The 16,032-nt window shown below is 44.9% G+C and overlaps 1 protein-coding gene across 1 annotated transcript in view; it reads left to right on the plus strand.

The window, feature by feature from the left end:
* FAM178B (family with sequence similarity 178 member B) overlaps positions 1–16,032 on the plus strand; it is a gene marked incomplete at its 3' end in the record, with an annotated part of 184,565 nt that overhangs the window by 86,495 nt on the left and 82,038 nt on the right. The window contains exons 11-12 of the mRNA XM_081871480.1: positions 6,279–6,384; positions 14,811–14,987. Coding sequence (XP_081727606.1) covers positions 6,279–6,384; positions 14,811–14,987 — 283 coding nt within the window. The remainder of the gene's footprint in view (positions 1–6,278; positions 6,385–14,810; positions 14,988–16,032) is intronic.

A 16,032-nucleotide genomic window follows, 5' to 3' on the forward strand; every position in this document is an offset into this window, starting at 1 on the left:
TGAAAGCTAGGAGCTAAAAGGCACCTTAAATTAATGTTATGGGCACAACAACAGAATGTCTAGGCATGATTTTTTTACAACAAGAATACAAAACTGGAAGTGAATGAACTGCAGCTAAAATATTATGTTCATTTTCACATGGTCTAGTCCTTACCCTGCCCACCCCCCTAATATTCTTAAGAGGGTCTCTTCTCCAGTCTTCAGAGAGTAGCTGGAAGTGGGCAGGCAGAAAAAGGTCCTCCTTTCCTTCCACTCTGCAGTTTTCATCTGAAATCTTAGGCACAGTACTGTACCCAGAGCTCAGAAACTACTTACGCTAACGAAATTCCTTGTCACAAAATATGCCTAGAACAATGGGAGTTTCAAAGACTGGTTTCAGTTCACATATTGTTTGGGAAAGTGCAAATTAGGTATTTTCACATCACAGTGGAATTCAAACTGTCCTGAATTTCTCTTCCCCCACCCCTCAGTTCCTAATGGTGCCTCCAGGGAGTTCTGCTACTCTGACAAGCAGGCAAAATCTGTCATCTCAGGTGATGATTTCACCTTTGCCTAATGCTTGCCATGTGCCTCTGAAGCTTGACATCAGCCCAGATGCTGGTCCTTCCATCTCTGGGCAGTGGAGGAGTAGCATGACATTTGGACAGGGCCAACTCTGCCATTAGTCTTGGGTGGCAGATGCTGGGAGGGCAGCCGTGGCAACCCCATGGCTGTGCTCTTTTTGTGTGTGAGAGAGAGACCAGGGCTATGTATGCTATGTGCCTGTTCTGCACTCTGATAACTAGCCAGGGGGGAGGGCCAAGCCACAAAACAATATAGGGTAATGATGCTGCCCTCAGAAGTGATAGAGAACACTATTGCATTCAAATATAAAGAAATAAGATTCAACTGCCAGGCCAGCTGGCTTCTGTACATAGAACATCGGGGTCTCCATCTTGTCCTTCGCCTCAAGCGGCAAAACTGACTTGCTCCAGCCCAGCTCTTAAAAGTGACTGAGAATCTGAGGCCACATTTTCCACTGTTCAGTAGGAAGAATTTCTGTTCTCGGCAAGCTGTTTTCCCCATCATCCTTTTCCCTCTGATTGCTTTTGTGTGTGTGTCCTTGATGACCTATTGAGTGCATAATTCCCCCCTTTGAACTAGACGTCTTGTGACCCTTTCCAAACCCTTGACCTTGGGCCCAGTGGTAGCCTCTCTGCTCCATTCTCTCAAACTGGGGGAGATTAAAGCCTCTGCGCAGAGCCAGGTGTAACTTCCACTGCCTGGCAGTCAAGAGGCTTCCCACCCACGGGATTAACAGGCGGGTTTGCTTTGTTAAGGCTCTATTGTTGCCAGTGCCTGGGCAGGTTGCCAGGTCCCCTCCTGCTGCGTTTGGCCTTTGTGATTTGCTCTGCACCAATCCTCCTCCTCCTCCTCCTCCACCATCACCTGATCACTTTGCACCTGAGCAAGAGTGAATTGAGCTGTTTTTACATCGCAGCCAAGAGCTCATGCCATGTCTTATTCTCCCCTTTGCTCCTTTAGCTCTTGATAGCTCTGGGAGGGGAGAATCTAGCAGCTGTCACGGGGCGTAGCTGAGCTTCTGGAGAACGGCAATCCCATGGCTGAATGAGCATAACACACAGGGGTCTGATTCCCTTCACACCTTTCCACTTATTTACATGAGCAGAGATAGCTGAGGTCCTTTCAAAGGCTGTAGCAACATAACATTTACCTCTGTGGGAATGTGTGTGTTTGTTTGCTTTTAAGCAATTTGAGCAGAGGATGTGTGGGGAAGACGTTCCTCTGGAATGGAAAATCCAACAGCCTAGGAAGCATTCATGGGGTTCGTCCGTTTGTTGAATGGTTTATATTGCTGTTTTTGGTATAGGTTTCTTTGCTTGCATTTGGTTTCCATAGAAAGAAAAATGGGGAAATAAATATTAAACTGAAATGAAAAATCCTGTTTTGTTATCATGAGGAATGGGCAAAATACTGTGTTCTCTTAAAAGATTTGACTGACTTGCATACCTGAAAAATCAAGTTTGAGAGTGCAATCCTAACTACTTTTCCCTTTTTGTAAGTAGACATTGTTAGGAATAATAATAATAATAATAATAATAATAATAATAATAATAATAATTTTTATTTATACCCCGCCCTCCCCGGCCAGAGCCAGGCTCAGGGTGGCTAACACCAGTAAAATTACAATAAAAACATAATAGAAAGAAACCAATTTAAAATACAGGTTAAAATGCAATTTAAAATGCAGCCTCATTTTAAAAGTAGCCCATATATAAAAACCTAAGGGAAGGGAAACATAAGGGTCAGACTGAGTCCAAACCAAAGGCCAGGCAGAACAGCTCTGTCTTGCAGGCCCTGCGGAAAGATGTCAAGTCCCGCAGGGTCCTAGTCTCTTGTGACAGAGCATTCCACCAAGTCGGGGCCATTGCTGAAAAGGCCCAGGCCCTAGTCAAGACCAATTTAACCACCTTGCGACTTGGGACCTCCAAAGTGTTCTCATTTGTGGCCCTTAAGGTCCTCCGTGGGGCATACCAGGAGAGGCGGTCCCATAGGTATGTGGGTCCTAGGCCATATAGGGCTTTAAAGGTCAGAACCAGACCTTAAGCCTAACTCTGTACTCCACTGGGAGCCAGTGCACTGGATGAATGTGAACCCGCGGCAAGGACCCAGTAAGAAGCCTCACCGCAGCATTCTGCACCCGCTGGAGTTTCTGGGTCAGCTTCAAGGGCAGCCCCACGTAGAGCGAGTTACAATAATCAAGCCTGGAGGTGACCATCGCATGGATCACTGTGGCCAGATCAGGGCAAGAAAGGCTTAATACGGTGGAGATGAAATGTGAGGACCTCTATCTTTGAAGGATTTAACTTCAACCGGCTCCCACGTAGCCATCCAGCCACAGCTTCCAAGCATCTGGTCAGTGTGTCCGGGGCCAAGTCAGGGTGGCCATCCATCAACAGATAAACTTGGGTGTCATCAGCATATTGATGACAACCCAGACCAAAACTCCGAAAAGTCTGGACAAGGGGGCGCATAAAGATATTGAAAAGCATCGGAGAAAGGATTGTGCCCCGCGGGACTCCACACACCAAGGAGTGCTGCGGCAACAACTCCTTCCGTAGCGCCACCCTCTGTCCCCGACCTGAGATAAAGGAGTGCATCCATTGTCGGACTGTGCCCTGAATCCCCATATCGGCAAGGCGGTGGTCCAAAAGATCATGATTGACCATGTTGAAGGCTGCCGACAGATCTAAGAGAATCAGGAGTCCCGACCCGCCTCGATCCAGGGGTCTACGGAGATAATCTGTTAGGGTGACCAAAGCCGTCTCGGTCCCATAACCAGGGTGAAAGCCGGACTGAAATGAATCCAGAGCCGATGTTTCATCCACAAACCTGCCAAGCTGTTCGGCAACCGCTCTCTCAATTACCTTACCCAGGTACAGAAGATTTGAAACTGGGTGGTAATGGGATAGATCTAAAGGATATAGAGATGTTTTCTTTATGAGCAGATGCACCACTGCTTCCTTCAACTCCCCTAGGAAAGTCCCTGTGCCAAGGGACTGATTAATGATATCACCCAGGGAGACCCGCACCTCGTCTGGACACGCTCTAATCAGCCAGGACAGGAACAAGTCAAGGGGGCAAGTGGTGGGCCTTCCAGCTCGGAGGAATCTGTCCACATTGGCAGGGAGTATCTGGTCGAAATGGTCCAATACAGGACCCGAGGACAGTCAAGGGGCCTCCAGTTCTGTTACTGTATCCAAATTGGCAGGGAGGTCATGGCGGAGCAGCAAGACTTTCTCTGCAAAAAAGCTCGCAAATTATGCTGTGAGCCACTAAAAATCCCCTGTGTGGAGTTTCATAACCTGCAACTCGCAGTCCATTCTCCCTTGTGTCAAGGGCTGGATGATGCCATGGATGCTGTGATGAAACAGAGACGTCTTCCTGGTTATGGATGGCAGAGTAGATAAATTGCAGCTAGGAAGCCAAATCTTGAAATTTTATTTCCTGAAATTAGAATAGAACAGTGTCCAAACACTTGTTAAACTATTCAAAAGCTTTTACCTGTATAACATATAGCTAAAGAAGATATATGCAAAGTATTTACATTCACATGCTTATCCAAGCATGGGCTTGGTTTTTCTTAGTTGAAGATTACAGCATCTTCCTTAAACATTCAAACAAGTGGTGTCTTTCTCTCTGCCCAGTCCTTGCTCTCAGCCTTCTGCACATGACCCGCCTTGGCCATGCAGCTCCTTCTGAGAGGTTTCCCCATTCTCCTTCCTGCTTCTTCAGGAGAACATCAACTTCTGAGCATCAACTTCACATGCATTCATTCAGAAACATGAGCACTCCTCTCCTCTATTGCATCGAGAGGGAGAGTTCTCTAACACGGTCTCTTCTTCCGTGTTCATGCAGATGCCACCATTACAGCCAAGTCACTCACCCACAAAACAAAATGGATAATGAGATACCTCCCATGTGACTAAAGTTAACCAATCACACAAGAGTTGCTGGGGAACATTCCAGAATTAGACGCACAGAGTATGCATAAGAAACACTGTGCAGCCCTGGTTATATTGTCACTGTGTGAATGTGGCTGGTGCAGACAGGAAAGTGGAGGGCCATTTTTATGTCAAATTTGCAAAATTCCCTCCAACATTTCTCCGATGAAAATAGGGAAGTCCAATTCCATAATGATAATTTGGCTATGGCACAGGCAGACAGATTCTACCTTTCAGCCAAAGTTGAGTTTAGATTCATATTGTCTACACATTTAAGGCTCGTGTGAAAATGCCAGTGCTTTGGAATAAAGAAAGAGTTAAAGATGGTGCTGCTGTGTGTCCACCCCCCCCCCCCAAGGAAATTCAAGAACAGTGCTTGTTTTTATGAGATTTCTCATCAACAGAATGGTAAGAGTTAAAAATGTGGTATCAAGAAACGAGAGAACTTTCTTTCATCCTGATTAAATTATACAGTCTTCAATGTAGGTCAGACTTTTGAGCTAAAAGCCTTCTAATAATAAAAAGAGGCATTTTTAAAATCACTTTCGGTTATGAAGAAGAGGAAGAAATAAATAAAAAAGAATAAAAGGCGGGTGGAATCAGAGCTGCCGTCTGATCCTGCATGTTCAGTTTCAGCCCAGAGCAATCTGAGATGGCTGAGAAATTGAGCCTTGAAATTGAAGGTTTCTAATGGGAACGAAGGGTGGGGGCTGAGAAGTGAGGTCCCCCCCCCCAGTTAGATTTGCTGAGCAGAAATCTGGAGCAGAGTGTGAAATCGCCATTTGCTCCACGTTGCCATGATGAAAGTGTGTGTTGGAAGCCCTCCACTCCCTGAGTTAGGATGAAGTTATTTCTCAAAACAGCAGCTGGCAACATGCCAGACTCAAGTGGTTTCGTGTGGGTAGGGGAGAGGAGGGGGAGACTCTGAAAAAGCACAATTATTCCAGCTCCGTCCAGTTGAGTTTACTCAGTCCCAATGGAAAGAAAGAGTTGCAACCAGTGCTTTTTTGTGACAGTCCTCACTGGTATGGAGAATAGTCACCTCTTTTTTTTCTTTTTCTTTTTTGCTGTCCAAGACACCTGCAGCACTTTTATCAAGTTATTAGTAGTGGCACCCAATTTGTTACCAAAAAAATGGGGTTTTGGGGGACGGGCAGTACCTCTGGTATGGGACACATCATGCTCCTCTTGGGGTAGTTCTTCCACCTTTGGTCCACACCCTGCGCTCAGCTCTCACCTTTGGAAACTATTTTCAGATTGTTCCCATGCTTAATGGTTGCAAACTGTACTGGTGAATGATCATTTTTTTAGACTAGAAAAGATAAAGAATGATCTATGGTCATCAATGTCCCAAGATCAGTTTTCTGATCAAAGCATTCTCTGCATAGAGAATGGTAAACTGTGACTTATGGATTTTAATGATATAATTGATGTTTGCATCCAAAAGAGCTTGAAAGAAACTGCTCTGTATATAGTGTAATGTTATAATAATGTACCTATGATTCTCCTATGAATGTTCGGTGTTAATGTGTTCATTAATCTCATACTTTTGTAAACTTATTAAAGGTTATACATTTATAAACAATCTTTTTATCCATGCTAAAATTTAAACAATGTTCTGCTTTCGTTGCGTGGATAAATAAGAGAGTGAGGTTTCGTTTCTCGTGATCAGATGCTGTTCAGTTTGGCATTCCCAAGGTCTTCAGCCCATGGACTCCAGGGTTGCCCTTGGTCTCCCCCTGCTGACCTTCTCCTTGTTCCTCTTGCCCCAAGGGTTTCTGAACACCTTCCTGGCTCCGCAGACACCAAGAGCGAGAGCCTTCCTGAGGGAGCGTCTTGGCAGCTCACCTTGGCATCAGTGCTAGGAGATATATTTAAGGTAAGCGTCAAGCATCCAGACATAGCTACTCCCAGCTGTTGACCCAGCATGAAAACATGCCCACTGCATTTTGGGCACATGTCCCAATCTCTTCCTCCAGACTGAATTTAGGAGAAGCCTGTTTTTCCAGTCTGCAATGGAAACTGGATTTGTACAGGGTGGGTTGGCAGGCCCTGGTGCCAGCACTCTTCTCAGAGCAGTTTTTCAGGGGTTAATTTGGTTTTTTAAAAAAACAAACAAACCACCAAAGAAGAGTTTCATGCAGGGTACTCATAGAGGGGGGACGGGGGATTAAACAAACAGCTTGTCTGAATCATGGGGAGACAGGCGCAGTGGAAGAAGTGGTCCTGGTTTGATTTGAAGGCTGTACATGTGAGGAGCGAAGGTAACACAACTCACCGGCAGCATCAAAACCTACACCTGCTCCTCTGTCTGTTCATATGCAACCACCATTTTCTGGCTGAGACACAGACAATGAGGAAGGGGTTTAGATTATCTAAAGCAGGTTCTGGAAACTAACATTACACATGATCTGTTGGGAGGCCCAGAATGTGATGGGTTCCAGAAAGCCTTTTTTGTCAAAGACAAGCCATGTGACTGCCCCAGATTCTGGATGAGGAGGCCCTATTTAATAGCAAAGACCCAAAGCCCAGGTGCCCTCAACATGTTTTGGAGTGCAGCTCCTGTCAGCCCTGACCATTGGCTGGAGCTGATGAGCATTGTAGTCCAAAACATCTGGAGGGCACCAGGTTGGGGAAGACTGAGCTAGGCCCTGGAAATAAGGTTTTGACTGGCATTTACTGTATTTGCACAATCTGGTTCTGATGTTCGCTAATCTGGTTTCATTCACCCTGTGTGTGGATTAGCTCCTCTTGCCTCCCTGCAACGGCCTGCTCCTCTGCCTTCCACCCTCCTAATCCGCTGCTTGTCACACACCACAATCATCTCTGTGGCAGCTAATTGTGATGCCCCTACCCAGGGGATTAGGATTTTCAAGTGGTGATGGAGGAAAGCACTGCTGAAACCATCACAACCTTCAAGTGTCAGAGCTATTTGTTACACAGAAGCATTCCTGGTGTGACAGCGTGAGCCCAGAAATCTGATGTGCCAAGAAAAATGCTTGCAACAAGGACCAATTTTCCATGCTTTGTGTGACATACTGCTCAGAAACAGGGCTTGGTTAAAAACTTTTAAAAGTGAGCTGCTGAATCAAATGCAAGGGCTGTGAAGCAGGGTGACATTCCATGGATGCAATTTTTCTTGTTGCTATGAAACTGTGACAGCAGCGCAGTTACATTTGCAGAAAACTGCAACTGATGTGCTAGGTTTCTTTTGCAGGGGGGTGGATAACATTTTTCCAGGGACAAAGATGTGGTTTGATAGCTAGGGGGAACATAACACCTTGCAACAGAAGCACCGTCTTCAAGGAAAGGCACCACTCCTCTACACCATCAAAGGCTCTGGATGTTGGAATTATGATAAATTATGCAAAACAAGCTGGTACGTGTGGGTTTTCCCAATCTGAATCATTTAGATTGGGAATTTGAGCATGCTTTTGTACAGAGTTTTAAGACCTGCTTGGCTGCAGAGCATCCATGGCCAGCATAAGGGGAAAGAATCACCATATTCTGTCTCCTGCAGCAGACAAGCAGTCATGCCTGGGGGCTCTAAATGGAAAGCTGCACAGAAACCGCTCTTCCTTTAGTCTGGCCTTGCAGAGGTGAAAATGGGTGAATAACTGGCATGGCCAATGCTGACACTTAGCTAAGCCAGACAGCTGCTTGTTTGAAGATCCTATGGGACAAACCCTTAATCCACCCTTCCTGTGGCTGTTCTGGCTCTTGGGACTGAAGTAAGGAGGACGTCCTAAGGTTTATACTAGTAAAGGAGCAGCATGTTCTTTCAGTGGGGGGAGCATCTGTCTTCCCCAGGCAAGAGATGAAGACACAGAGCAGGTCTCTAGTTCAGGCTCCTCCATCGCCAGGTCATACAGTCCCCCAACTAAATAGCTCCTGGAGCTCCTCAGATTTACTGTTGAACACTTCAGATATGCTGGACAGATATTGCTTTTTGCAACAGAGGGGAAACCAAGTCACAAAGCAGGTGTTAATCTGCTTGAGAATTGGCAGCAATGAAGTGCTAGAACAGGGGTCAGCAGACTTTTTCAGCAGGGGGCAGGTCCACTGTCCCTCAGACCTTGTGGGGGGGCCGGACTATATTTTGGAGGGGGGAAACGAACAAATTCCTATGCCCCACAAATAACCCAGAGATGCATTTTAAATAAAAGGACACATTCTACTTGTTTAAAAACACCAGGCAGACCCCACAAATAACCCAGAGATGCATCTTAAATTAAAGGACACATTCTACTCATGTAAAAACACGCTGATTCCCAGACCATCCATGGGCCGGATTGAGAAGGCAATTGGGCTGGATCTGGCCCACGGGCCTTAGTTTGCCTACCCCTGTGCTAGAACCTGGATTGCCCCATGGTCCACCACTTCCTTCTGTAACTCCTTAGACCAACAACTTCATTCCCCGACTTGAATAATTCAGCAAGATACTGCTTTGGATTTCCATCCTTCCTTTCATCTTGGCCAGTTCCACTACAGCCTTCAGCACAGAGACGTAGGCTGCCTCTCGTTACCTCCGCTCCTACTCAGCAAGGGAGAGAACCACCAGTTCTTTCTCTATGTATTATGCATCTGATTCTCTTCTCCTGCCAGAGGACACATTCACATAGACGGCAGCTTAAGCTTTACTGCAATCGTCTGTGATCAACATTTCTCAATGCTTGTCATACATGTATGACATACATGTCATACATGCTGTCTGTCTCCAATGATACCAGCCAGCCTGAGTCATGTAGATGGTCTCAGTCTTTGCAATCAGAGCAGGTAACTGGGGTTAGCAGAATGTTGAGTTCAGGCTGGAGGCAAGGCAGGTCTGGTCCAGGTCATAGAATCATAGAATCATAGAGTTGGATGAGACCACAAGGGCCATCGAGTCCAACCCCCTGCCAAGCAGGAAACACCATCAGAGTACTCCTGACATATGGTCGTCAAGCCTCTGCTTAAAGACCTCCAAAGAAGGAGACTCCACCACACTCCTTGCAGCAAATTCCACTGTCGAACAGCTCTTACTGTCAGGAAGTTCTTCCTAATGTTTAGGTGGAATCTTTTTTCTTGTAGTTTGGATCCATTGCTCCGTGTCCGCTTCTCTGGAGCAGCAGAAAACAACCTTTCTCCCTCCTCTATGTGACATCCTTTTATATATTTGAACATGGCTATCATATCACCCCTTAACCTCCTCTTCTCCAGGCTAAACATGCCCAGCTCCCTTAGCCGTTCCTCATAAGGCATCGTTTCCAGGCCTTTGACCATTTTGGTTGCCCTCCTCTGGACACGTTCCAGTTTGTCAGTGTCCTTCTTGAACTGTGGTGCCCAGAAATGGACACAGTACTCCAGGTGAGGTCTGACCAGAGCAGAATACAGTGGCACTATTACTTCCCTTGATCTAGATGCTATACTCCTATTGATGCAGCCCAGAATTGCATTGGCTTTTTTAGCTGCCGCATCACACTGTTGGCTCATGTCAAGTTTGTGGTCAACCAAGACTCCTAGATCCTTTTCACATGTACTGCTCTCAAGCCAGGTGTCACCCATCCTGTATTTGTGCCTCTCATTTTTTTTGCCCAAGTGCAATACTTTACATTTCTCCCTGTTAAAATTCATCTTGTTTGTTTTGGCCCAGTTCTCTAATCTGTCAAGGTCATTTTGAAGTGTGATCCTGTCCTCTGGGGTGTTAGCCACCCCTCCCAGTTTGGTGTCATCTGCAAATTTGATCAGGATGCCCTTGAGTCCATCATCCAAGTCGTTGATAAAGATGTTGAATAAGACGGGGCCCAAGACAGAACCCTGTAGCACCCCACTAGTCACTCTTCTCCAGGAACAAGAGGAACCATTGATGAGCACCCTTTGGGTTCGGTCAGTCAGCCAGTTACAAATCCACTGAGTGGTAGCATAGTCAAGTCCGCATTTTACCAGCTTCTTTACAAGAATATCATGGGGCACCTTGTCAAATGCCTTGCTGAAATCAAGGTAGACTACATCCACTGCGTTCCCTTCATCTACCAGGCTTGTAATTCTGTCAAAAAACGAGATCAGGTTAGTCTGACATGACTTATTTTTCAGAAATCCATGCTGACTATTGGTGATCACAGTATTCCTTTCTAGGTGCTCACAGACTGTTTGCTTAATGATCTGCTCCAGAATCTTCCCTGGTATTGATGTCAGACTGACTGGGCGGTAATTATTTGGGTCCTCTCAAAGATGGAATTCTCAAAGATGACTGCCAGTGGTTCTGAGATCACATCTGCCAGTTCTTTTAATACTCTTGGATGCAGTTCATCTGGCCCTGGAGACTTGAATACATCTAAACTAGCCAAGTATTCTTGTACTATCTCCTTAGTTATTCTGGGCTGTGTTTCCTCTGCTGAATCATTTGCTCCAAATTCTTCAGGTCGGGCATTGTTTTCTTTATCGGAGAAGACTGAGGCAAAGAAGGCATTGAGGAGTTCAGCCCTTTCTGTGTCCCCTGTTTGCATTTCACCATCTTCTCTTCTGAGTGACCCCACTGTCCATGGGATCTCACCCAGCACTTCCCTAAGTTTTATGAAGTCGGCTTTCTTAAAGTCAAGAAATTGAGTCCTAGTATGCTTGGCTGCTCCTTTCCGCTGTATAGTAAACTTCAGAAGAGCATGATCACTTGCGCCTAATGATCCTTCCACTTCTACCCCACTAACCAGGTCATCAACATTGGTTAGGACCAGATCTAAAATGGCTGTTCCTCTTGTTGCTTCTCCCACTTTCTGGACAATGAAGTTGTCTGCAAGGCCAGTGAGGAATCTGTTTGACCTTATGCTCTTGGCTGAGTTTGACATCCAGCAAATATCTGGGTAATTGAAGTCCCCCATTACTACTATCTCCCTTCCTTTTGCATGCTTGGCGATCTGTTCCAGGAAGGCATCATTTATGTCCTCCGTTTGGCTTGGGGATCTATAGTAAACTCCCACAATGAGGTCCCTGTTATTCTTCTCTCCCTTAATTTTGACCCAAATGCTCTCACTTTGGCTTTGAGGTTCTAAATCTTGGATCTCTTCACAGGTATTCAAATCCCTGACATATAACGCCACTCCTCCTCCTTTCTTGTCTGGTCTGTTTCTCTGAAATAGATTGTATCCCTCCATTATTACATTCCAGTCGTGGGACGTATCCCACCAGGTTTCAGTGATGCCTATTATGTCATATTTAGTTTGCTGTACCAAGAGCTCAAGCTCATCTTGTTTATTACCCATGCTTTGCGCATTAGTGTACAGACATTGAAGTCCATTAATCATTCCCCCGTGTCTCTTATTTAAGGATTTTTTCCTCCCACCACTAGGTCTGTGTGCTGTTTGCTCCATTTGGTCTATGACATTTGGATGATCATCTTCATCAATTGATAGACTCCTACCTTCAGGAGCACTGTCTCCCTCCCCCACATTAGTCAGTTTAAAGCCCTCCTGATGAGGTTTCTGAGATTTTTGGCAAAAACATTCCGCCCAACCGTTGTGAGGTGCAGCCCATCACTTGCCCGAAGTCCATCTTCAAGAAACTGCAGTCCGTGATCTAAGAATCCAAACCGTTCCTGTTTACACCATTTGCGAAGCCAGCTGTTCACTTCCACTATTTTTCTCTCTCTCCCTGGGCCACGTCGTTCAACTGGGAGGACAGAGTCAAAGCAGAAATAGATCCAGGGGCGTAAGGCCTGCTTCCAGACAGGACAATTAACTACAAACTCCAAAATTTTGGATCCCCTCCAAACCTGTGCCAAAGTTTTGTAGTTGCTTTGCAGCATTTTTCAAGGAGAACCCCACGTTTTGCACCACCTCACAAATTGAGTAATTGACACACCAAACATGAGGTCAGTGGTTAACACTCCAAAATCCAACATTGTCTGATTTACTCCAAACCGGTGCCAAAGTTTGGCAACAGTTTGGCAGCATTTTGCAGTGAAAGCCCCCTGTTTTGCAGTGCCCCACACACTAATTGCTCCTCAAACCTAGGGTTAAAGCTGTCACCTCAAAACCCAATAAACAGCTTGTTTATTGAGCATTCATCCTGATTTCCTTGCACAAAGTTTCATGGAGATTAGATAACACCTGCTATTTATTGAGAATTCTGATTTGTTTACAATGTTGTGTCAAGTTTTATCCTACACTTTCCAGTGCATTTTCCTGTTACTTTCCTTACAGCAAAAAGCCCTTATTTTTTGGAGGAGGGCAGTTTTGCTGCTATTCCTGTGTTTGCAATTTGTTTTACCTGTTTTTAATACTGAAATTAAAATTGTGACCTGCCCTGAGACCTACTGGTGAAGGATGCAATATAAAATAATAAATAAACAAACAACAATAATATTAATAATACCACCATATAAAGGTGCAATTAACATTTTGTTGCAACACCCACTACTGCCCATCCCCACTAGCATTTGGCACCCCAAAAAGAATGGTTAAATATTCCTCAACAAACCATATCTGTTAATCTTAATGAGAGTATGTGATCGTATCTGATGTCAGAACAACATGGTCATATATGCAGAACAACAAGCAATATAGGCTGCCATTGTAAAACAAATAAGGCTGATATACAGTGTATTTTCTGGACTTGTCCAAAAATAAATAAATTCTGTTGGGCGATGATAAAAGAAATAGAAACCGTCACAGGGTACAGTGGTACCTCGGGTTAAGAACTTAATTCGTTCTGGAGGTCCATTCTTAACCTGAAATTGTTCTTAACCTGAAGCACCACTTTAGCTAATGGAGCCTTCAGCTGATTTCTGTTCTCATCTTGAAGCAAAGTTCTTAACCCGAGGTACTATTTCTGGGTTAGCGGAGTCTGTAACCTGAAGCGTCTGTAACCCGAGGTACCACTGCATACACTTTTAGTAGATCCATTGGTTATCCTTTGTGGATATATTAAAGACCATGTTATAACGGATGATAAAAGACTGGTTTTTAGTTTATTATGCATATGCTCATATAACCATAAGTCATAATTGGGGGGAAATAAGGGCCCCTTTGTTGGATAATCAGTGTGGGACATTGTAAATATGATCAAATTAACTTACTTAGTCAAAGTCAGAGCAGGCAGGCAATCTTATTATTGTTTTATAGAAAAATGGAGTGCATTTATAATGTATTGGTGTAATAAAGTACAGGAAAAAGCAAATCCACACATTTTATTAGGTATATGATAATGCATTTCTGTATAATTATATAGAGACTTTATGTAGATCAAGAAAGCAATATGTACTACAAGTTTCCATTATTATACTTTTTTATTACTTCTCTTTTGTTCTCTCAAATTAATATTGTATATACGTGGTGGGGGGAGAAATTATATATAAAGAGAGAGAAAGAGATAATGCAGCCCTTAGGCTGAAAAAGGTTCCTTAGTCCTGGGTAGAAACTACAAGGAGACCAGCAAAGGAGCCCCTTAATAATCAGTCTGAAGCTGACTTCTACAGATAGGACTTCAGACTTATTCGCACTTACTTTTCCTCTGCTCTTTCCAGGCATGGTCTGCACTTTTAAGTTCCGTATCTGAGCACTGTGTTTTATTGCTTCACGAAAACCTGCTCTTTAAAGCTCAATCAGAGCAAATGCCAATCCATGGAAAGCCCAAATTGACATTTGCTCGGATTCAGCTTTAAAGAGTGGGGTTTTGCAGGGAGAATTTGGGGCAAAAAACCAACGCTTGGTAAAGCAAGGACCTGTGCCTGCAAAGAGTGGGACTAAAAGTAAGTGTGGACAAGCCCTGTGTCTGGCTTCCTTGGCATGTTCTGTGTTGCGTTCTCATAGCCCCCCTGAAAATGCACTGGGAGACTCCCCATCTCCAGGCTATTGCTCTAAAAACACAGTATTATCGTCTGTATTGCTGCTAGACTGTTTCACCCATCTGGCACTTCTAATCTACAAAGTGCTTCTCTGTCTTTGTTGTGTTAGGTGACTTGTTCTTTCCACATTATAGAGGGGAACTAATAGTGAGAGATAGTGGCACAAATTCACATTAGAGGTGGTCCTCAGACATGGATCTTGCTGGGTCCCGAGCCAGTGCTCAGTGCTTCAGGCAACGCTGATCACTGTGCTGTGGCAGGTTGCAGTTAGAAGTAGGGTTGATCTGGGAGCTTGGATTCCTGCCTGCCGGCTAGCCATGAATGTGTGCCAAATTAATCTGTATGCCTTATCCAACTGGTGTTGGAGAACCTCTGGGAAGCTCTTCTTAAGATTTTCCTGGTGGGTCAGGCTTGAGGAAGACCCCCTGCCTCATTCTCATCCTGCCACATCCTCCTGACACTGTTTGGGTTTCTCCTTTCCTTCCTAGTTCCTGACATTGTGTGTGGCATCCCATCCGCACTCCTACCCTGACGGCCAGCGCTTGGCCCTCCTCGTGTTGCTCTGCCGGCTTGGCCTGGACAAGAACCTGCGGAAGCATCCCCAGACAGGGCTTCAGCAACTGCTGCTGGTGCTGTTTGAAGGCATCCAGGACTGGTCAGAAAAGGTAGTGACCTCTCCAGTTAGTACACCTGTGAACAGAGTTGCCTCCCCTTTTTTGCTGACTCTGCTTGTGTGTCTTTGACATTTCCATGTCAGACTTTCCCATGTCCAGAAAAGCTTCACCTGCTGAATTTCTGTCTGCCAGGCTGCTGTCAAAGACAAAGGAGCAGTAAAAGAGTTGCCAGTCTTTCCTGTCAGGGCAGGATGGGATTGGCAGATTTCAGTCACAATGCACAACTAAAATATCATTGGTTTAAGCTCATAATCCAATTTTCCTGCCCAAGTGTGGGAAAGGAGACAGATTCTCTCTTGCACAGACTCCCTGTTGTTTTTTCTCAAATGGAATGAAAATTATAATCCACTTTAGTTAGCAGTCTTGTCCACACAGGATGTTTAATGCCTGTTCCTGTTTGAAATGGGAATGTCCTCTTCCTGCTCCCCTGCCCCCTCTTGCACTTCTGTCGCCTGAGGCATGTGCATCACTCTGCCCCTTGGGTGGGCCAGGTCTGCAAATCCAAAACTGCTTGTGTCTCAGTTTTATTGCAGCTTCCACACAACATCCTCATCCAACTGGCAGCTGGCCCTTACTCCCAATTAATTCAAATCTTCCTGATCCACAGATAATCTATTAAGGGAAGAAAATCCAATATAAAAATCTCATGTTACCTCACCATGTATGCACTGAAACACATTGTGTGGATGGTGGTTTCCCCCCACCCCCAACACACCACACATATGTAATGAATTTTTGCTGGGTGCTACACATTGCCATTATTTCTGTTTGCTGTTCAAGAAAACACAGCCCTGAGGAAAGGATGCCGCATGCCTGGTTCCACCAGTTGTGGCTGAAGACACAATGGCAGCATATTAATACTATAGCCTTAGGAGGAAGAATTTACTACTAAAAATTCTGCACCTTCAGAGTTTGAGTTTGCTGTTATTATTTTATTCTGTAAGTCTGCATTACTTGTTCTCTATTACCTGTTCTTTTGGTGCCTACATGTTCTTGAATAATAATAACTTTGAGTATACAGAACAGGAGTGGAATG

The sequence above is a fragment of the Podarcis erhardii genome (assembly GCF_964252035.2).
Source record: "Podarcis erhardii genome assembly, chromosome: 7".
Taxonomy (NCBI): domain Eukaryota; kingdom Metazoa; phylum Chordata; class Lepidosauria; order Squamata; family Lacertidae; genus Podarcis; species Podarcis erhardii.